General features: G+C 42.4%; 2 protein-coding genes across 3 annotated transcripts; both read left to right on the top strand.

The window, feature by feature from the left end:
* Positions 1-3,141: 3,141 nt before the first annotated feature.
* khdrbs1a (KH domain containing, RNA binding, signal transduction associated 1a) lies at positions 3,142-7,687 on the top strand. Of its 2 annotated transcripts, XR_008563412.2 has the most exons (11): positions 3,142-3,464; positions 3,829-3,956; positions 4,127-4,243; positions 4,325-4,471; positions 4,553-4,674; positions 4,786-5,047; positions 5,137-5,213; positions 5,299-5,360; positions 5,452-5,626; positions 7,369-7,427; positions 7,507-7,687. XR_008563412.2 is itself a non-coding variant. In XM_015970470.3 (9 exons), exons 1-9 carry the CDS (start codon positions 3,374-3,376, stop codon positions 5,559-5,561), a joined length of 1,116 nt encoding a protein of 371 aa, XP_015825956.1. In that variant the 5' UTR covers positions 3,142-3,373; the 3' UTR covers positions 5,562-6,423. The 2 variants fall into 2 exon arrangements, 1 of the variants encoding a protein (XP_015825956.1); XM_015970470.3 differs by lacking the exons at positions 7,369-7,427; positions 7,507-7,687 and having other exon boundaries at positions 5,452-6,423.
* Positions 7,688-8,244: 557 nt separating this feature from the next.
* On the top strand, positions 8,245-19,942 carry tmem39b (transmembrane protein 39B). The gene is made up of 9 exons (XM_015970332.3): positions 8,245-8,412; positions 8,992-9,194; positions 9,320-9,539; positions 17,414-17,497; positions 17,680-17,834; positions 18,693-19,026; positions 19,110-19,297; positions 19,379-19,499; positions 19,572-19,942. Exons 2-9 carry the CDS (start codon positions 9,064-9,066, stop codon positions 19,803-19,805), a joined length of 1,467 nt encoding a protein of 488 aa, XP_015825818.2. The 5' UTR covers positions 8,245-8,412; positions 8,992-9,063; the 3' UTR covers positions 19,806-19,942.
* Positions 19,943-20,971: the final 1,029 nt, after the last annotated feature.

The raw sequence follows: 20,971 nt of genomic DNA, 5'->3' as shown, positions 1-20,971 counted from the left end.
TTGATGGTTGACCCCCTTGGAATAATAGAATAATTGTTCAAGTTAAGACACTGACTTAAGCTAACTCGCACCTAATGGTGGAAAATGACCCAAGCAGAAAAGGGGAAAAGCAGTTATATAAAAATACTAGAAAAGTTTTCCCGGGAACTTGGCACTGATAAAATGATGCTCTGGTCATCAGGCAGCAGGAAAGGGGTTTGGAGATAAACTTTCAATGCACACCATTTGTGGAGTACCCCAAGGCTTTGTTTTTGGTTAACTCCTGTTTTCACTATACACTCACTGGCCACTTTATTGAGTACACCTGACCAACTGCTTATTAACACAAATTACTAATCAGCCAATCACATGGTGGCAACTCATTGTATTTAGGCACGTTGACATGGTCAAGACGATCCGCTGCAGTTCAAACTGAGCTTCAGAATAGGGAAGAAAGGTGATTTAAGGGACTTTGAACGTGGCATGGTTGTTGGTGCCAGATGGACTGCTCTTGAGTGTTTCAGAAACTTCTGATCTTCTGGGATTGTCACGCACAACCATCTCTACAGTCTGCAGAGAATAGTCCAAAAAAGAGAAAACATCCAGTGAGTGTCAGTTCTGTTGGTGTAAATGCCAGAGGTCAGAAGAGAATGGCCAAACTGGTTCGAGCTGATAGAAAGGCAATGGTAACTCAAATAAACACTCGTTACAACCAAGGAATGTAGAATAGCATCTCTGAATGCACAACACGTCAAACCTTGAGGCAGATGGACTACAGCAGCAGAAGACCATACTGGGTGCCACTTCTGTCAGCTAAGAACAGGAAACAGAGGCTACAATTCACACAGTCTCATCAAAATTGGGCAATAGAAGATTGGGTAATATGCTGCCTGGTCTGATGAGTCTTGATTTCTGCTTCTACATTCTGATGGTAGGGTCAGAATTTGGTGTCAACAACATGAAAGCAAGAATCCATCCTGCCTTGTACTAACGATTCAGGCTGGTGGTGGTGGTGGTGTAATGGTGTGGGGTACAATTTCTTGGCACATTTTGGGCCCCTTTGTATTAATTGATCATTGTTGCAATGCCACAGTCTACCTGAGTATTGTTGCTGACCATGTCCATCCCTTTATGACCACATTGTACCCATCTTCTGATGGCCAGTGTTGTACAAAAGTAATTAATTACTGTAATGCATTGCTTTTTGCTGTAATGTAAGGCATTAAGAAAATGGTAATATTTACTCGGTACAATTGTCAGTAACGCGGAAATTACAATGCATTTTTAAACCCAGAATCAAGATGTGGGTTTCCTAAAAATTCAAATTGTGGGAAGCCTGAAAAATGATTCAGTATCTACATATATGACGTCATTTATGGACTCAGCTTTGCGGGCATTCTATGAGCAGAGAGGACGCAGCGGTAATGGCTCAAATACTCCAGCTGCGTCCTGCATGCGGCCGCTGTTATATTCACAAAATCGCTCCTCCTAAACAAAGTAATTTGTTTGCGATCGTTTATATCAGCCCATGTTCTCTGGTACTTCACGTTTCTTTTTTTCTTTTTTTTTTTTTGCGTTCGGTAGATCCCTTTGGCTGATTAGTTAGAAAGTGAGAAATCTAGGAAACAGTTTTTCTGGAAGACGGAGAAAACATGCAGCATGCAGGAAGGTTAGAGAGAGAAAGGGCAGGAAATTATTCCAAAAAATCAAGAAAACAAAAAGTGCTTGAAAAGAAAAAAGTGGGTAGATATATCCCCAATGCACATTTTTACCATTTTCTAATCCTAGAGTTTCACCGTTTATCAGATTTTCTATCAGAATCTAATGCAGGAGATAGCGGTAGGAGACTATGTTCATGTTCAGCCTGCATGGAACACTCAGTGACACATTAGAATCAGAAATAATCATAAAATGCAATTTTTTCAGTGAAATTGACCTATATATTGGCCTACAACAGATTTGTTAGATTTCCAAAATGTGCCCCCCCCCCCCCCCCAATATTAAACTCGTTCCTACGCCCTTGCTTATACTAACTATGCTGTTAATGCAAATTTAACGCAAATAGGGAATATCCCTCTCGCTTCCATCCAGTTGGCATGTGACACCATTAATCAGGTCAAATGGCAGGTTGCAAGTAATTGAATAATACTTCTAAAATAATATTTAGACAAAAAACAAACAGTAACAATGTATATATGTTAATATATGTATTTCATGAAAATAATGGGAGTTTCCATCACCATTCGGAGAAGAGAAGATGGGGAGTTGCTGCCTTCCAGTGGCCAAAAGGTGGTATTAAACATTTTAGCCATTTAGAAGAGAACTTTCGCACCAGATCTCAGTCCAAACGAGAACCTTTGGGATGTGATGGAATGGGTGGAACACCAATCCACCATAAAAACATTTTTAATTTGTTCTTTCATTGTGATCACGCAAAACCATAGTGGTTAAAAATGGTACGTTTCATCAACACCAACTTAGATGTCCAGGTTAATGTATTTGATGTTATTTTCTATCTTGTTTCAAATAGAAAGTCTTGCAACATACAATATATTATTAAGCTTTGGTCATTTTGGGTGACTTCTAGTGATACACCAATATCTGATATTAATATGATTGTTATGGCCGATAAGTGATATTTGCAGATATCGATATATGCTGATATTAATGCTTGTAAAATCAGCAGATTTTGTATAGAATGAAAATTATTAAAGCTGAATTTACAATATTATGTACACCACACACATTTACGCTTCTGAGGTGATTACAATCACTATCACATGACAAAACAAATACACATTACCCCCCAACCTTCTGAAATAGATTAAAAAAAATGGACTAACATCAGCCGATACTGATATTGATGCCGATATATTGTGCATCCCTACTCTAATTATGTTCTTTGTTCATTTCGTTTGTGCTTGATGCAGGTTTGAATAGGAAATTGTTTCTAATAATAATAAATAAATAAATAAAAAGCTATTCATGCTTTGTAAACCAAGACCCTAGTTCCTGAAAAGTACCTTTGGTGCTAGTAACGTTCGTCAAAATGTAAAATGATTTTATTTATTTATTTATCTCTTGACCCGCCAGAAATCGTTAAGATTACCCACAATCCTCCGCGGCGACGTCACTTCCTCTCCGTCTCCGCTAACTGAAATGCTGCTGCGCCATTTCTTCTTTGTCTACCGAGCGGAGCGCAGTCACCGACGTGTGGAAGCACCGGCCGGATTTACTGCTTGAAACTCGGACGCTGCTGCTTTTTATTTTCTCCAAAAAAAAATCCTTAAAACAAAACATTTCAGAAACGAGTTTGCTGTCCTGTTCGGTTTGCGACGATTTTGAGTGCAAGTTGAGCCCGCCATTGTGAAGCTAGAGAAAGAAGAAAATCAAAATGGAAGACACAAAGTACCTCCCGGAGCTCCTGGCTGAGAAGGACAGCTTGGATTCGTCGTTCACACACGCCATGAAGCTTATTACTGCAGGTAATCCCGATGTTTGCTGGCTGGTGGCTAAAGCGAGCGACTTATTCGTGTTTCTGTTCGAGGCCTAGCATCTTTTTTCCTTCGTGTTCGAGTCAACAGGCCTAAACAATGGCGCATTAGTGCACGTGGTTGTAAAAATGGGGCAACCCATCAGTGATTATGCATTCATTTGGATAAGCAAAATTAATAAGCAGGTTGCTTAATTTTGTAGAATTCGTAAATATAACAAATTAGAATTTTATGTAAATAAAAATTTTGTCGTTTTTCACCAGATTAGTAACAACTTCGACATTTTTAGCTCAGATAAACGTTCAATAGTTTTCTGTATTGTTAGTAATGCTAACGTATTTGTTTTTCTCGGCAGAGATCGAGAGGATCCAGAAGGGTGACTCTAAGAAAGAGCCAGAGAAGGAGACCTACCTGGACCTGTTTGCCACCAAGAACCTGAAACTCAAGGAGCGTGTACTCATCCCAACCAAGCAGTATCCTAGAGTGAGTCCTCTCTCCTTCGCCTAAACATCCATACATTTTATTAAATATGTGAAATTTAATTCACAGTGATCTGCGATCATTGAGGCGTTGTGCTACGGTCTCATTTTGTGCATTGATGCAGTAAAATAGCGAGAATAGGAGCTGTGATTGACACACGTGACTTCTTGCAGGTCAACTTTGTAGGTAAGCTGTTGGGGCCTCAGGGCAGCACGATCAAGAGGCTCCAGGAGGAAACCGGAGCAAAGATCTCAGTTTTGGGAAGAGGTTCCATGAGGGACAAGAATAAGGTTTGAGTCAAATTGATAATATGCAGAACCACTGAGTGGTTATTTTGCAGATTAACTATTTTCATATTAAATATTCATCAGGAGGAAGAGCTTAGGAAGGGTGGTGAAGCAAAATATGCCCATCTGTCCATGGAGCTGCATGTGTTCATTGAGGTTACAGCACCAATACCAGAAGCATACCTGCACATGGCTCATGCCATGGATGAGGTCAAGAAGTTCCTGATTCCTGTAAGTCTGCTTTAAAGTTCTCTGTAGTTGTGTTTTTATTCAATCTGGTATTAGGGTAATGTCTTCACCTACTGATCACAGGAGCCTGGTGAGCATGACCCCTACATGGACCCTGAGTTCCTGAATGGCTCCCAGGATGGCTCTGGCAGAGGACGAGGTGGCCTAGGGCGGGGCAGAGGTGGACCACCTGGAGCAGGACCCAGGTATGAGGGAGGCCATGGTTTGCACTATGCAACAGATTATCTGAACAGAAGGTCCTTGTCCCTGTTTTCATTGGAAGTTTTTTATTGAATTCAACCATTTTGTTTTCTTAGGGGTCGAGGAATGCCACGTGGCGCCCTTCGAGGAGCAATGCGAGGTGGTGCGCCACGTGGAGGACCTGGGGGTCGAGGCACAGCACCCAGAGGGGCTCCAACTGGTCGGGGTGGACCCCCCGCTGCTACTGCTAGAGGAGGATCTGCTGCCCGGTCCAGGCCACCTGCATCCGGAGCTCCGAGGATGCTTCCGTCTGCAGCCTTGTCCCACCAGCAGGTTGCGTCTGGGTCGCAGGCAAAACCAGAAGCATATGACGAATATGTGAGTTTGATTTTTGCATCCTTGCATTAAATATGGTGTCAATTCTGATGTAAATACTGATTTTCATCGTTTTCACTTTCTTTTCCCAGGCTTCATATGACGAGACCTACGTAGAGGCTTCCTACGAAGGATATGATAATTACTACAGTCAACAGGCTGCTCCTGCGTGAGTCCAAATTTATAGATTTTAATTATATGAATGCTTTTCAGATGGAATTTTGTCTCAATAATTCTTTACAATTTATCTTCAGAGATACAGAGTATTATGATTACGGACACGGTGAGGCCCAGGATGCAGCATACGATGCTTATGGTACGTTTGGAAACAAATGCAACAATAAAATGCAAAGTGCAGGTAATCGAGCTGACGGGTAACTTTTTGAGTATCTGTCCTCGCCTTGCAGGTCAGGGGGAATGGGACAGTTCATGGGCCAATTCTGGCGCCGGAGGCAAAGCCCCCCAGTCACGGCAGACGAAGGGATCTTATAGAGAGCATCCATACGGGAGATACTGAACAACTACTGGTAGAGAGTTGCTTTGGCAGCTGTCTCCGATTGTAACTCACTTAACTTTTCAAAAGTAATTTCCCGTTTTATTTGTTCCCTTTTTTATTAGTTTTATTTTATTTTTTGTTGTTTTTAAAATTTCGAGACCATTTGTTGGATGTATGAGAGCACCAGAGGAAAAAACGCAAAACTTTTCTCATTGTTATCTGTTTCCATTTAATGTTTCAGTTAAGGTCGTAGTGGCATAAACCTAAAAAGACGTGACATTTTATTGGTATTTGATGGTTATTTTAGTTAATGGTTTATTGAACAAACTGTGATTGTGGCGATTCAATTTTTTCCTGTAGGCTGCATTTTCAAAAGTCCTTCATGCCTGGACACAAATTGCTCCCTAACTCTTCGTTGTGACTTTCTCGTGAATAAAATCAAATTAGTTTAAATTCAGCCTTGAAGTATTTTGATTAGTAGCAAACGTCTTAATATTTGTTGTAAACGTTGCAAATTTAGTTTTCTCTGAATATTCTAAAAAAAATTGTAGAAGTCAGTCTGACTTAAAATAAATTCCTATTTTTGGCTCAAGTCACAATTTGGTATATGGTCAGACGTTCTGTAACATGCAAAATGACCACTGAATAATTATTGTAAAGCTTGACAGCTGACCAATCTTTGCTGTGTAAAAAGAAGGCTGCAGCCAACTCAATATTTTGTACATAACCTTAGGACAACTGTGTATGCTTTGAGTCGTGCCGTCTCCAAAATGCATAATGCTTGTGTACCTTTTGCCTAAATAGGATACTAAACACTTCCCAAAATGTTTTTCTGCAGTGCGTGTTTCAATAAAGTTTCTAGTTTCTTTTTAAACAAACTAAACGTGGTATTTTGCCTTTGTTGTACCAAAGGAATGCCTTCAGTTTGTGAAAATGATCATCGGTTCCCAACCATGCTGGTTAAGCTGTATGTATACACGTGAACCTGAGCTGCAAAAATATGGAAAGAAAAAAGGCAATGTTTTTCAGATGACCTTCTCCTCTTCGTCTGTTTCAAAACTAAAGGACACTTGTAATTCCACCTTCGGACACAAAATAAAGCTCATCATTCCTTAAGGTTATGTGCTGCCAAATACGTGTTTGACTTGACAATGATACAGTGCTTTAACATGTATTGTCACTAATCTTTAGTTAGTGTATCTCTCCAAGCTCTCGAGAGAGCATTTTGTATCTTCAGCCACTTGAAATGACTGAATATTCCCCAAATCAAGCTTGCAGGGATCTTACTTGACTTTGATGCAAAGTCATGCTGGCTGGTTTTTATAAAAGAAAAATATCGCAGAGGAGAGGATTCTAAAAGCCTAAAGATCGCCACAAGAAGGTAAAACTAACCCCAACACTCATTTACTAGATTTTATTTTTGTCTTTTTTTTTCTGTGCAAAACATTTTAAGTAATGCAAGTCATCCAAAACATCAAAACCATTCAAGTGCAAAATTATGCTGTTATATTAAGTAGTTTATTATTCCGAGCAAAACAAGACGCACAAAACAATCATATGGTTGTGATGCAACTCTTGCTCAAATAAAACCAACAATTCTTTCATTTCACTCAATAATTATTTCCATCCTATTTCTGTAGATTATTGATAATTGTTAGCTTCACGTAAAACGTTAAAACTTCATTGATGGTTTAAAAAAAGGAAGTCCGTTCAGCTTGAGTTGCATGATAATTTTTTGTAGTGTAAAATTAATTTTGCATGTGTAGCTCTCTTGTGTGCTTTTAGGCTTGTGTGAGTCCCAGATCTCACTTGGTTTTCCTCCTCATAGGTTGTCCGAACTCTAGGAGCAGGTGATTTGTTTCAGCGCCAGCGAGTCGGGCCTGTAAGGTCAGTTTAAAAAGGGTGCAGTCAAAAGGTTTAGTGGTTTTAATTGGTGCACTGAATTTACATTTTGTGTCCTTCACAGGTTTGACATTACCTGGAAAGAGGCCCTGCAGAGATTGAAGGCTTTTTACCTTTTTTTAAGCAGCATTGACCTGGTTTTTTACTTTTTTATGATTACAGATCAAACTATTTTTTTAAGTTTTCACTCATTGTTCTGAACATTTTGTATAAAAAATGTGAAAATAAACACTTTTTTTTGTAAATTGTGTTTTCTCTCTTACTATCAACTGATGTTAAACATGACTGTGGTGTTTAGCACTGCTCGGAGTATAAATGACAGAGTTATGTCATAGCCTGCTAAAGTTTAAATGGAAAAAATTAAAAGGGTTGATATGTAAATTATTGCTGGGAGTGAGCCGACTGCATTCCTGGATGGATGGTTTGTTGATAAAGGCTAATCGGCTGCAGAACCTTGGGGGCAGGTGCCAAATAAAAACATGGGTTATTTGCATGCATGCTAGCTATGCTGCAAAGCTTTTAGCATTGGAAAGTAAAGATCATGCACACAGGTAAAGGTTTCTATAAAAGACCCATGTGTCCTAGAGGACAGTTAACGACAGCAGCCTTTGTTAGCCTAGAGGAAAGCATTTTGTCATTTTTGCACCATCTCCGTGCAATTATCTCCCACTTTTAGAATAGTAGTCAACACGAAGCCAAGTGAAAGTTTTTCTAGCAGCTCAGGTTGAAGATTTATTCTGCGATTTCGTTATTTTTGAGGTTTCTGAGTGCACGGATGTGCCTTTAAGGGACTCCTCCCACAGGCAGGCTAGCATACCCGCGCCCCCACCCACCAGCGACTTGTTTCACATCAACAATGAGTCTCTTCGCTGGTTTCAGTGGAACAACAACTAGTGTTTTTAAAAGTCTTGTCCAGATTTAGCCCAAAACCTGGGAAACGGAGTAATTTCTAACTGAAAACACGGCCCTGGTAAGCGCACGTTTTCTTCCTGGTGAGGATAATGGCTACTTAGCTTGCTGCTAGCTTTAGGCCTCAATCTTGATTTTTAATCAAGCGTGGTCTTGGCGGCCATAGGCTGGTGGGGGGGTCTCTGCCTCATTGTGTTGACCCACGTTGTTTCCCACCTCGTGTTTCACAGCCAGACAGGCAGCTCCCTGGCCCTAAACCAGCAGGGATGCAAATGTCACGTAGCTACTTAGCTAAGTTGTTATGACAGCTTCCGCAAAAATCTTGCAGCCAAATTTGGGATTCTGTGTAGCTTGTACAAACCTGTAGAGTTACTGTGCACGAATGAGCATCTTTTAATCTGGGGTTTTTATTTATTTTGGTATCTGGTGCATTTTAATTCTAATGTAGCACTGTTTTGTTTGTGTTTAGCTGTCAGTTCATGATTTTATGTATTATTACCGGGAAGCCTAGCTCCAGTAAGCAAGAAATGAGCTTAACACTTCCATTCAGTAGTGTGTATTAATAATTAATCATGTAAAGTTGACTATTCTGCTTCGATGTTTGCTTTCAGTGTCTGATCTGCAGCCTTTACGTACACAGGTGTGTGGACTAGGTGAAAAATCACCAAATCAGACACGAATCTGAGAGGTGGGAAGTGCAGGTTCCTCTGCGATGGCCGGGGGAAGGAGAGGGACAAACCGTACCACGTACTGCAGACCTCCTCTGAGCAGTGAACCAGGCTCTGTCAGCAATGGAAACCACACGACCAGTTCTCCAGTGACAGGGGTGCGATCTCGCACAAGGTGAGTCTAATATATGTATATATAACCCCGTTACATGTTAATGTGCAGCCTGGTGTCTATTTTTTGTTTTTATTACACCCCTCACAATGGCTCACTGAGGAGCGTGTATGCTGTTGTGTCTGCAGGAACGGCTCTGGAACATGCATGTCCAGCCCTCCTCTTGCAGCACAGACTGTGGTTCCTCTGAAGCACTGTAAGATCCCAGAGCTGTCCATGGATCAAAATGTGTTGTTTGAGCTTCATCTCTTCTTCTGCCACCTTGTTGCACTGTTCGTGCACTATGTCAACATCTACAAGACTGTGTGGTGGTACCCGCCATCACACCCTCCTTCACACACATCACTGGTGAGAGCACTTTTCATTACACACGAGCAGCAATCTGGAGATCCCCTCCTTTCAGGAATCATGAGTTTTTAGAAATTCTTGATGGGCTTACCCTGCAGGCAATAGGTCTGCTAAGCCCACCTCTGTCCTGTAGAGCCCCATGCATTTTGACTTGAGTGCCACTCAGCTTTAGCCAATAGCGCTGGACATCCGCCTACATACAGATGTCAATGAGAGAGTGTGGCGCACGCTTGTAGAGGTACCTGCACTGATTCAGAGTTGTTGATGCTTCTCATAGACAAGTAAGTCTTTATAATACATGTATGTGGAAATAAAAAACAAATAATGTGGGAATAAAATTGTAAAACAATGTGTTTTGGCTCAGTCGGCTGGTTAGAAGTGAGCGTTCACACTCCAGAGGCGCTGTTCTCAACTCTAGTCATGGAAGCAGGAAGTGGGTTAGGGTGCTAGCCTGGCAAGCCAGACTAAATAAATGTATTATTTAGTCTGGCCATGCTCCATTGACGGCTCTCGGTTGTGGGGCGGGTTCTACCGTTGTCTTTCAAATGATCTCCACTGTAACTCCCTCCAAGTTGAAAACGGACACAAGGCGTTCTTGAATTTTGACTGGCATTTATTGCACACAGGTGCCACCAACGGTGCCGTGAGAAAATTGGCATTTACAAATTACCCGTGACCACCATAGACTCGACAGTTCTGTCACAAACAAACATCTTATTTTCCCATCACGACATAAACACACACATTGCATACCTCATTGGCCGCATTAACTTGCAGGGGTGAATAAAAAACACATCTTGCAGTGTCACTCCTTTCCGCAGCTGGAAAACGTCGTTGCATGCGTCTGCATAGCTCTACCAACGAATGATAGCGGTTAGCATGCTGCCGCCTATCAAGTGTGGCGTGCAACTGAAAATATTGTCAACCCCGAAACAACAAACTAAACATTGGTTCCACCCTGGAAATATTCTGTAAACCATTTAAATGCGCGCTTAACGTATACATTATTAAAAATAAAATATTCTTAGCTTATTTATCGTAACTTGAACCATAAATTATCTCAAAACTGCATGACTGTGGCTGACGGCAGCCACACTCCCACCAAATCACTGGTGATTTCCAACTGGACCTCATTACAAAGGGAAATAAGGAAAAGGCAAACAAAGGAAAATAAGCGTAGATAGACTCTTGGGCCAACATAAGGTACAAAGACAGGAGCTCTGAATTTATTCAGCTTCGAGTAAGGTAACTGTTTTGTGGATGGGTCTCTCAAGATACACTGGCTTGTTAACTCTTTTTCCTTGGTCATCCAATGCCGGATCACTGATTAGCAGCTCGAGTTTCCTAATGATTCCGTCCTCACTAGGGTACACCTTGGTTACCTTTGCCAACTTCCACTCATTTCTGGGTAGACTATTATCCATCAGCATCACAATGTCATTGGTTTTGGCATTTCTTTGTGGTTTGCACCATTTTCCTCGCTGCTGAAGATTCAGCAAGTATTCCTTTTTCCATCTGGTCCAAAATTCATTGGCCAAGTATTGCACCCTGCGCCATCTCTTTCGAAGATAAAGGTCTTCCTTCACAAACTCACCAGGTGGTGGTAAAACCACTGAAGACTTCATGGTCAGGATGTGATTTGGCGTAAGGGGCTGTGGACCAGTGGGATCATTCAACAGGTGAGTTGTTAAGGGCCTACTATTTATGATTGCCATGACTTCATAAAGGTAGGTACGCAAGGATGAAGTGTCAAGTCTTTGAGATGAATGATCAAGAATAGATGTCAAAACACTTCTAATCGTCCTGATCTGTCTTTCCCAGACCCCACCCATATGGCTGGCAGATGCTGGGTTCATGACAAATTCACAACCTATTTGTCTTAGGCTTTCTTGGTCCATTTTCTTTACAGACTCCAAAAACTCTCGTCTTGCTCCAACAAAGTTGGTGCCCTGATCTGACCGAAGTTGTCGAACATTTCCACGTATGGCTATAAAGGTTCGAAGAGCATTAATGAAGGCATCACTGGTCAAGTCGTCGAGAAGCTCTATATGCACAGAACGCGAGCACAGACATGTGAATAGCAGACCATAGCGTTTAAGTTCCTTTCTTCCTTCCTTAATGTAGAACGGGCCAAAGCAGTCCATTCCACAATAGGCAAAGGGGGGCGATGGTTCAACTCTTTCATGCGGTAAATCTGCCATTCTTTGCACTTCAGCATTCCTTCTGAATTTTCTGCATTTGACACACTTGTAGATGTAGGAAGACACTGCGTGACTACATCCCAATAGCCAAATGCCATTCGATCGTAGCTCATTCATAGTTATCCCACGTCCCTGGTGATGAACCCTTTGATGGAAGTGTTCAATCAGTAACCTTGATATGTGGGTTTTGCTCGGCAGGATCGCTGGATGTTTGATGTGTGGGTGTAAATCTGCATACTTCAGCCGACCTCCCACTCTTAACACACCCTTTTCATCCAAGAAGGGATTCAGTTTGTGCAATCTATTTGCACGATCTCCTTTTATTGTCTTCTTCGATTTCAAGTCTTTGATTTCTTCAGAAAACAGGTCGTTTTGGACAGCGGCTATGATGAAAAACTCTGCCTCTTTTCTCTCCTCAAGACTGGTGGCTTCGTTTGTTCTGTCTATCAGACCCTTGAGCTCTTTGACACATCGTATGAGTCGTGCAATGGCCTTAACTAGCCTTATCCAGTTTGAGAACCTTGAGAAATGATTGAGCAACGAATCTTCTGTGGTCAGTATCTTATGGACAAAAGTCTTACGAAGTTCTGGATCTTCAACTCCCAACTCTCCCACCTTAGTGTCATCAGTAGGAAGTTTATCTTGCCAGAGAAAATCTGGACCGGTGAACCAGTTGGAAGTAACTAGTCCCTTTGATGTCAGACCCCGTGATGCATGGTCAGCTGGATTGTTCTCAGAAGTCACATATCTCCATTGGTCCGAATTGGAGACTTCTTGGATACGCTGAATACGATTTGCCACAAATATGTGAAACCTTCTAGCATCGTTGTTTATGTATCCAAGAACAACCTTCGAATCTGTCCAGAAGAATTCCTTGGTTTGAACTTCCAACTCCCTTTTAAGCAGCTCACTCATTCGCACGGCAATGACTGCTGCTGACAGCTCAAGCCTGGGTACAGTGGTGACCTTTGTAGGAGTCACCCTGGCCTTGCCAATTACTAGAGAGCAGTGGACTTGGTTTGAGACACTGATTGCTCTCAAGTAAGAACATTCACCGTACCCCTTAACACTCGCATCTGAGAAATGATGCAGCTCATATCTTTCAACTTTCTCAAAACCTTCTGGAAGATAACAACGTTGAATTTTGATGTCAGCCAGGTTCCTTAAATCTGCCAGCCAAGACTCCCACCGTGGTTTAAGCTCTTCTGACAGTGGCTCATCCCATCCAACCTTGTCTTTACACATCTGTTGGAGTATTTGCTTTCCAACCAGAACAAATGGTGCCACAAGGCCAAGAGGGTCATAGATGGATGCTACAGTCGATAAGACTCCTCTTCTAGAAAGTGGGCGTTCTTCCACAATCACTCTGAAATGGAACTGGTCTGAAACAATACACCATTTGATGCCCAGAGCTCTCTCAATTCGAGACTCACCAAGAACCAAGTCTCGATTCCGTACTGAATCTGCTCGTTCGCTCTCTGGAATGGATGCAAGCACCTCATGATTGTTAGAAATGAACTTGTGAATTCGCAGTTTGCCAACACTGCAAAGTTGCCTTGCTTCCTTTACTAACTTGATGGCCTCATCCTTGGTTGAGACACTTGTGAGCCCATCGTCCACGTAAAAGTTTCGTTCAATGAACTGAATGGTTGTTTCACTATAGTGACCATGTCCTTGGGCGGCAACATGTTTCAAGCCAAAGTTTGCACAACCAGGGGAAGAGGCGGCTCCAAATAGGTGCACTCGCATGCGATAGACTGATGGTGGAGCCTGGAAGTTTCCACCGTCCCACCAGAGAAATCTCAAGTAATCCTGGTCCTCTGCTTTGACGTGAAACTGATGGAACATACGCTCTATATCACACATTATAGCAACTTGTCCCTTGCGAAAGCGGCAGAGAACCCCTATCAGGCTGTTCGTCAATTCTGGTCCAGTGAGAAGGTGATCATTTAATGACACGCCTTTGAATCTTGCTGAGCAGTCGAACACAACCCGTATTTTCTCTGGCTTGTGTGGGTGATACACCCCGTGATGAGGAATGTACCACACAGGACTGTTGTTAAGTTCTCCTATAGGGACCCTTTCTGCATCCCCATTTGTTATGATTTCACTCATAAAGGTCGTGTAGTCCCTTTGATATTGTTTGTCTCTTTCAAATCTTTCTTTCAAGCATCGAAGCCTGTGAACTGCACATGCCTTATTGTCTGGGAGGCTTGGTCGATCTTTCTTGAAGGGAAGTGGCATTTCACAGTGACCATCTGCTTTGACTTTGATTCCCTTTTCCATTATGGTTAGGAAACGCAAATCTTCTTGAGATAAATTAGCATCCTCTACTCTTTTCTCACTGAAGTCAGACTCAAGCATCCTCAGCACATCCGGTGGTGAAATGAACTCCTTAACTTGGGTTCGACATATGTATTTCACTTCATTTGTGAGCTTCTTAGACGTCTGTAGATGAGGTTTCACTGACTTCACGACAATCTTATGACTGCTTCCTATAGCATCACCATAGTCGACACAGGGGCTAACACAACCGACTATGCTCCAACCAAGATCTGTCCTTTGAGCAAATGGCTCATTATCTTTGCCTGGGACAACCTCACGGGGTAGCAAAGCCTGTGGACAGTTGTATCCTATGAGAAGCCCTACATCACACTCAATAAATGGAGCAATCTCCTCTGCAAGATGCTCTAGGTGTGGCCAAGCTCTTGCCGTTTTTGGTGTAGGAATGTGACTTAGATTGGCAGGGATGAACTCTCTTGAATAGGTTACAGGGAGAGAAATTCTCTTTGATGAATAGAAACCTCTCACCTGCAGTCCAACTAACCTTTTACTTGGAATGATTGTATTTCTGGATGAAAGTGTGGAGAGTTTTAACTGCACAGCTTCCCCTTTCATATCCAAAGCTTCTATCTTATCTTGCATAATGAATGTGGTGTCGCTTTGGTTGTCAAGTAGTGCATATACAAGAATTTCATTCTCTGGGTTACTTGAGGCAGACAACCAAACTGGGACAACTGTGGAAGTGTACATACTGTCCATGCCTTGCACTACTCTGTTTGATGTAGCTTCATTTGATGGTTCAGGTGTTGGGAGACGGCTTACATTAATAGACTCTGCTATTGCTTCAGCAAGGACTGTGACACTATCTGCTTGGTGTATCACAGTACGCTCACGTGGACTCCTTGTAGCTCCTGGAGCTCTATGTTGCTGAGCCACGTGGTTATGAAGTAGCTCTGTTATTTCCTCATCTGAGCTTGCATCTTGTTCATAAACTTGGAGCCGTGCCTTTGCTGCACTTATCTTCTTAACAGTCTGTAAGCGCTCTATTTGTCTGCGCTTCTCTTCCAGTGCTTTCTTTCTTGCCACATTTTCTTCCTCTTGTAATGCAATCCTCTTTCTATCTTCTTCTTCAAGGTCTTCTAGTTCTTGCTCTTCACATTCTATGTCCTGCAGGACCTTTAGTACAGCTTGTGTGGCAGCCAGCTCTGCTACGGCCTCTTGTCTCTTAATAGAGAAAAAGCTTGACCTTTGTGACCTTATGCTGGAACTGCTTGCAGAGCTTAAACTCCTTTGAGGGCCTTTACTTGTGCCTTGAGAAGCTGAAGATGAAAGCACTGAACTAGACTCAGGCCAGACTAAATCCTCTGTCTGAACATCTTCGTTATCTTTCTTCTGAAGGTAAGTGGTTGCATTGTCCAAGATTATTTTAGACAATGCGTCACAGGTATCTACTCTACGACGGATCTCACTGTCTGGGGAAGCATATTTGCGCAAATCTTCATATGCATGTTTCACATTTGCTGATGCACAGCTTAACTTATATATCAAATCCTTAACAACCTCAACAGAGGGGGCTCCCATTATCATTTTCTTAACTTGCTTGGCGGTTGCTTTCCACTTATCATAAGTTGTAGTGAAACGATGCTGAAGTTTTCTTAACTTATCGTCATACAGTTGCTGAGCCTTCTCAGTAAGCTTTCGATGTCTCTGACCTCTTCGTAGCTCCTCTTCACGTGACTGCTGTACATTTGTGGCACTACTACCCTCAAGTAAGTCGCCATGCTTAGTTTCATATTCAGTCATTTGATCCATTTGCAATGTTTACTTATTACTTAAATTACAAATAAATTACAGCTGTACCTTGACAGACATGCGTTGAACAATATACCAGCTCAATTGCCTGAAACAATAATAGCTACAAGCTTAACCTTGCCTTTAGATGAGCTTCATATAATACCTTCAAAATGTACAACACCTTAAACCTTAATGGAATATCTAAATGAATACCATCTTGAGTCAACAACGCATACGACGCAGCACTTAGTTCTACAACACTTCTAGCATCCAAATACCAGAAGGTAAATGACTTCACGTCCTCTAAATCTTAATTGGACAAAACCATAAACTTAGAAAGAACATATGCAGAGCACCAGATTACTTAAAGGGTTCAGTTCTTATAGTGTTCCTTTAAAGCAGTTGCCAGAATTGATCCACTTCTTCACATTTAACTTGATTTAAACGTATCACTTAAAGGATCATCCACAGAAACTGCAACTTCTTGCTGCTTAGGTTACTGGTGTATGCACAGTCTTATCTGTATGATGCTAGAGTGCGATGAATTTCCTCTTGCTCAGTGGTTGAAAGGCACAGGTCCTTGTCTCCTCGCCTTATGTCGAGCAGATTGAGTTCTCACTGTAACTCCCTCCAAGTTGAAAACGGACACAAGGCGTTCTTGAATTTTGACTGGCATTTATTGCACACAGGTGCCACCAACGGTGCCGTGAGAAAATTGGCATTTACAAATTACCCGTGACCACCATAGACTCGACAGTTCTGTCACAAACAAACATCTTATTTTCCCATCACGACATAAACACACACATTGCATACCTCATTGGCCGCATTAACTTGCAGGGGTGAATAAAAAACACATCTTGCAGTGTCACTCCTTTCCGCAGCTGGAAAACGTCGTTGCATGCGTCTGCATAGCTCTACCAACGAATGATAGCGGTTAGCATGCTGCCGCCTATCAAGTGTGGCGTGCAACTGAAAATATTGTCAACCCCGAAACAACAAACTAAACATTGGTTCCACCCTGGAAATATTCTGTAAACCATTTAAATGCGCGCTTAACGTATACATTATTAAAAATAAAATATTCTTAGCTTATTTATCGTAACTTGAACCATAAATTATCTCAAAACTGCATGACTGTGGCTGACGGCAGCCACATCCACATTCCTCTGGACAATGAATGTGACGTGCTCTTGTTTCACTCTGTTGCGTCATCCCACCCACCAGGCATATAGAGTGCCCTGATTGGCCCACAAAGCGGATAAAGCTCTGTGATTTGTTCACTAAGCCGATAGAGCACAATGATTGGCCCACCATTATGGACCAATCACAGCTCTTTATGTGTTTGAAACCCCTCTAGAGAGCTGTGATTGGCTAGCCAGAGTCCTGGTAGGAGCAGTGGAGGTTCCAATGGAGCATGCCTAGACCATTCTTTGCAAAGCAAGAATTTGGTCTAGTTCACTAGGCTATTAGGGTGCTGCTTTGAGTAGGGAAAGAGAGAAAACATGCCTCCTGATGGATTCATCATCAGGTCTGTCTGTTTCCTTTGTGCTCGGTCTTGCTGGCAGCCCGAACTGTCTGTGTTTTGACTTTCAGAACTTTCATCTCATCGATTATAACATGCTGGTGTTCATAGTCATTATACTGGCAAGAAGATTAGTTGCTGCGATTGTGAAAGAGGTAAGAATTTCCATGCATTCGTGTTTAAAACGGCTTCAGCCATATGAACACATATTTGACGATAATCACGTAAAATTTCTAGGAAGTTGGGATATTTAGGCGGATTGTACTGGAAATTTCTCATTTGGATTAAATTCTGCATCCTTGTTGTCTACATGTTGTTTCTGTCACGTCTTTTTCAGGCGTCACAGAGTGGGAAACTCTCCTTCCCTCACTCCATATTTTTAGTGATGGCCCGGTTTGTGGTGTTAACGCTGACCGGCTGGAGCCTGTGTCGTTCCCTCATTTACCTCTTCAGAACCTATTCTGTCCTCAGCCTGCTCTTCCTTTGCTACCCGTAAGTGCTCACAAGATTAATAACTATTAGTCCTGCAGCGCGTGTGGGTGGACAGTCAGTCTCCCGATAATAATCCAGAGATGATACCTTTACAAGCTTCCCGGTTGCTGTGTAGTTACATGTGTTAAAGTTAAAGTCCCATCAGTTGTCACACACACAGGTGTGTATGCGAAATTTGTTCTCCGCATTTGACCCATCCCCTGGGGGACCGGTGAGCTGCAGACACGGCCGCGCTCGGGAACTATTTGGTGGTTTAACCCCCCCAATCCAACGCCTTAATGCTGAGTGTCAAGCAGGGAGGCATTGGGTCCCATTTTTTTCAAAGTCTTTGGTATGACCCGACCAGGAGTCGAACCCTGATCTCCCAGTCTCAGGGCGGACCCTCTACTACTAGGCCACTGAGAAAGGTTGCTGGTCCTGACGCACCTCCATACCGTCTACAGTGATCCCTCGCTACTTCGCGGTTCGTTTATCGCGGATTCACGACTTCGCGGATTTTTTCTTTGTAGCCTTATTCAAGGGAAATTCGCCGATTTGCAGTATTTTTCTATGCGAATTATCAAGAAATTCCTGTTTTTTTTCATCAATTTCATCATAAAATGCACTTTTTGTAATAAAACTATAAAAAAAAACAAGTAAAAATTTTTTGTTCTTGAGTTTTACCCACAAAAAGAGAATGTGATCATACGATAATTCAATATAGTACTGTACTGTAAATATGGTGTCCCTACTTCGTGGATTTTCACCTATCGCGGCCAGGTCTGGAACGCATCTACCGCGATAAACGAGGGATCACTGTAGTTTAATTTTACGCTTTCAGACTCTGTAAGACATAACCACAGCTGGTGATTCACACAGGTTCGGTATGTACATCCCCTTCTTCCGTTTGAGCTGCGATGTCCGACGAGCCGGGTCCCTTTCCCCGATCGCGAGCATCGGATCCAAAGAGATGGGCAGCGTGAGCCGAGGGAGAGACTACCTGACCGTGCTGAAGGAGACATGGAAGCAGCACACCAGCCAGCTGTATGGAGTCCAGGCCATGCCCACTCACGCCTGCTGCCTCTCCCCTGACCTCACCAGGAAGGAGGTGGAGTACCTAAAGATGGACTTCAACTGGAGGATGAAAGAAGTGCTCGTCAGCTCCATGCTCAGTGCTTACTATGTGGCGTTTGTGCCCGTGTGGTTTGTGAAGGTAAACACCTTCTGGGATTTTCGTTCATAAACAAGTTTCAAATCGAAGGTTTCACCTGTTTCTGTCTGGACGTTTTCCTTCAGAGCACTCAGTACGTAGATAAGCGGTGGTCCTGTGAGCTCTTCATACTGGTATCAGTCAGCACGTCGGTCATCCTCATGAGGCACCTGCTGCCGCCACGATACTGCGACCTGCTTCACAAAGCTGCAGCTCATCTGGGCTGCTGGCAAAAAGTCGACCCCTCGCTCTGCTCCAACGTCCTCCAGCACATGTGTGTGCTATTTGCTGCTCATGACTAAATCCAGACTCATTTCGGGGTAATTTAAGTCACACGTTGTTTCTTTTTGCACAGATGGACCGAGGAGTACATGTGGCCACAGGGAGTCCTGGTAAAACATAATAAGAACGTCTATAAAGCCATGGGCCACTATAATGTTGCGGTTCCATCGGACGTGTCGCATTATCGCTTCTATGTGAGGATACAGCGCATTTGTTGTTTTTTTAATTTACGCATCTCTTTCCTGACTTCCTGTTTCTTTCCCTAGTTTTTCTTTAACAGGCCTTTACGAATATTAAACATACTCATCATCCTCCAAGGTGCCATGATATTCTACCAGCTGTACTCGCTGATATGCTCAGAAAAGTGGCATCAGACGATATCGCTGGCCCTGATCCTCTTCAGTAACTACTATGCCTTCTTCAAGCTCCTCAGAGACAGAATCGTCCTGGGAAAAGCATACTCGCACTCAAACAGCTCATCAGACCAGAAGGTCAGCTAAGACTGCAGTTTACAGGTGGAACAGTTCAAACATGCCTAAGAGTCCGGTATTTTTTTTTTTCTATAAACTGCTTTTTGTGTCACATTTTTGTTCTGAACCGCCATAATAAAATAAATATTTTTGTATTTCTTTGACAATCTTGTTTTATTTTCTTGACTTGCTGATGCACGATGGTCAAAAACGGACTTTTGAGCTAGTAAACACAGCTCCCAAATGCTTCTCAGCAGCGATGTGACCAAGTCACTGCTTTGCAAGTCACAAGTAAGTCACAAGTCTTTCCAGTCAAGTCTCGAGTCAAAGACAACCAAGTCCAAGTCAAGTCCAAAGTCAATGATCTGGAAGTCCCAAGTCAAGTCCTTAACTTTGAATTTTCAAGTCATCTGTCCGACTTCAGTTTAATGACGATTACAATAAATAAATTCCAGAATTAAAGCTTCATTTATTCACTCAACCAGCAGAAAGTTTAACAGATCATAAACAAAGAGCTGCTGCATTTAGCAGAGCAAGATCGCACCCAGAACGACGAACAAGTCATGATTTTTGTCCATGTCGGGCCACTGTTGTGCTAAAATATCAAATATGCTTAAGTCAACAGATGCAAGTTCCAAGTCATTGGCGTTCAAGTCTGAGTCAAGTCATAAGTCTTTCTAGATTTTATCAGGTCAAGTCAGAAGTCCTTAAAGTAATGACTCAGGTCTGACTCGAGTCCAAGTCATCTGACTCGAGTCCACACCTCTGCTGCTCAGCACGGTGTTTAGTTGTAATAGAGCAGTGGAAATACATTTTATTCCAAAAAACAACCAAGTCGAGTCCAAAGTCAATGATCTGGAAGTCCAAGTTAAGTCTTTAACTTTGAATTTTCAAGTCATCTGTCCGACTTCAGTTTATCATAAACAAAGAGCTGCTGCATTTAGCAGAACAAGATCACACCCAGAACGACGAACAAGTCATGATTTTTGTCCATGTCGAGCCACTGTTGTGCTAAAATATCAAAAATGCTCAAGTCATCATCAAGTCAACAGATGCGAGTTGATTCAAGTCACAAGTCATTGGCGTTCATGTCCGAGTCAAGTCATAAGTCTTTCTAGATTTTATCAGGTCAAGTCAGAAGTCCTTAAAATAATGACTCAGGTCTGACTCGAGTCCAAGTCATGTGACTTGAGTCC

This window comes from Nothobranchius furzeri, chromosome 18 (assembly GCF_043380555.1).
Source record: "Nothobranchius furzeri strain GRZ-AD chromosome 18, NfurGRZ-RIMD1, whole genome shotgun sequence".
NCBI lineage: Eukaryota > Metazoa > Chordata > Actinopteri > Cyprinodontiformes > Nothobranchiidae > Nothobranchius > Nothobranchius furzeri.
Note: the sequence above shows the minus strand (reverse complement) of the source record. Positions and strands in the feature narration are given on the sequence as shown.

What these genes read in the sequence shown, in the direction of transcription:
- tmem39b (XM_015970332.3), top strand. Translation starts at nt 9,064, where the DNA reads ATGGCCGGGGGAAGGAGAGGGACAAACCGTACCACGTACTGCAGACCT. An exon ending in TTGCTGCGATTGTGAAAGAG is followed by an intron (nt 17,498 to 17,679) that starts GTAAGAATTTCC and finishes CGTCTTTTTCAG; the next exon opens with GCGTCACAGAGTGGGAAACT. An exon ending in TCCAACGTCCTCCAGCACAT is followed by an intron (nt 19,298 to 19,378) that starts GTGTGTGCTATT and finishes CTTTTTGCACAG; the next exon opens with ATGGACCGAGGAGTACATGT.
- khdrbs1a (XM_015970470.3), top strand. Translation starts at nt 3,374, where the DNA reads ATGGAAGACACAAAGTACCTCCCGGAGCTCCTGGCTGAGAAGGACAGC. An exon ending in TCAAGAAGTTCCTGATTCCT is followed by an intron (nt 4,472 to 4,552) that starts GTAAGTCTGCTT and finishes TACTGATCACAG; the next exon opens with GAGCCTGGTGAGCATGACCC. An exon ending in AGTCAACAGGCTGCTCCTGC is followed by an intron (nt 5,214 to 5,298) that starts GTGAGTCCAAAT and finishes ATTTATCTTCAG; the next exon opens with AGATACAGAGTATTATGATT.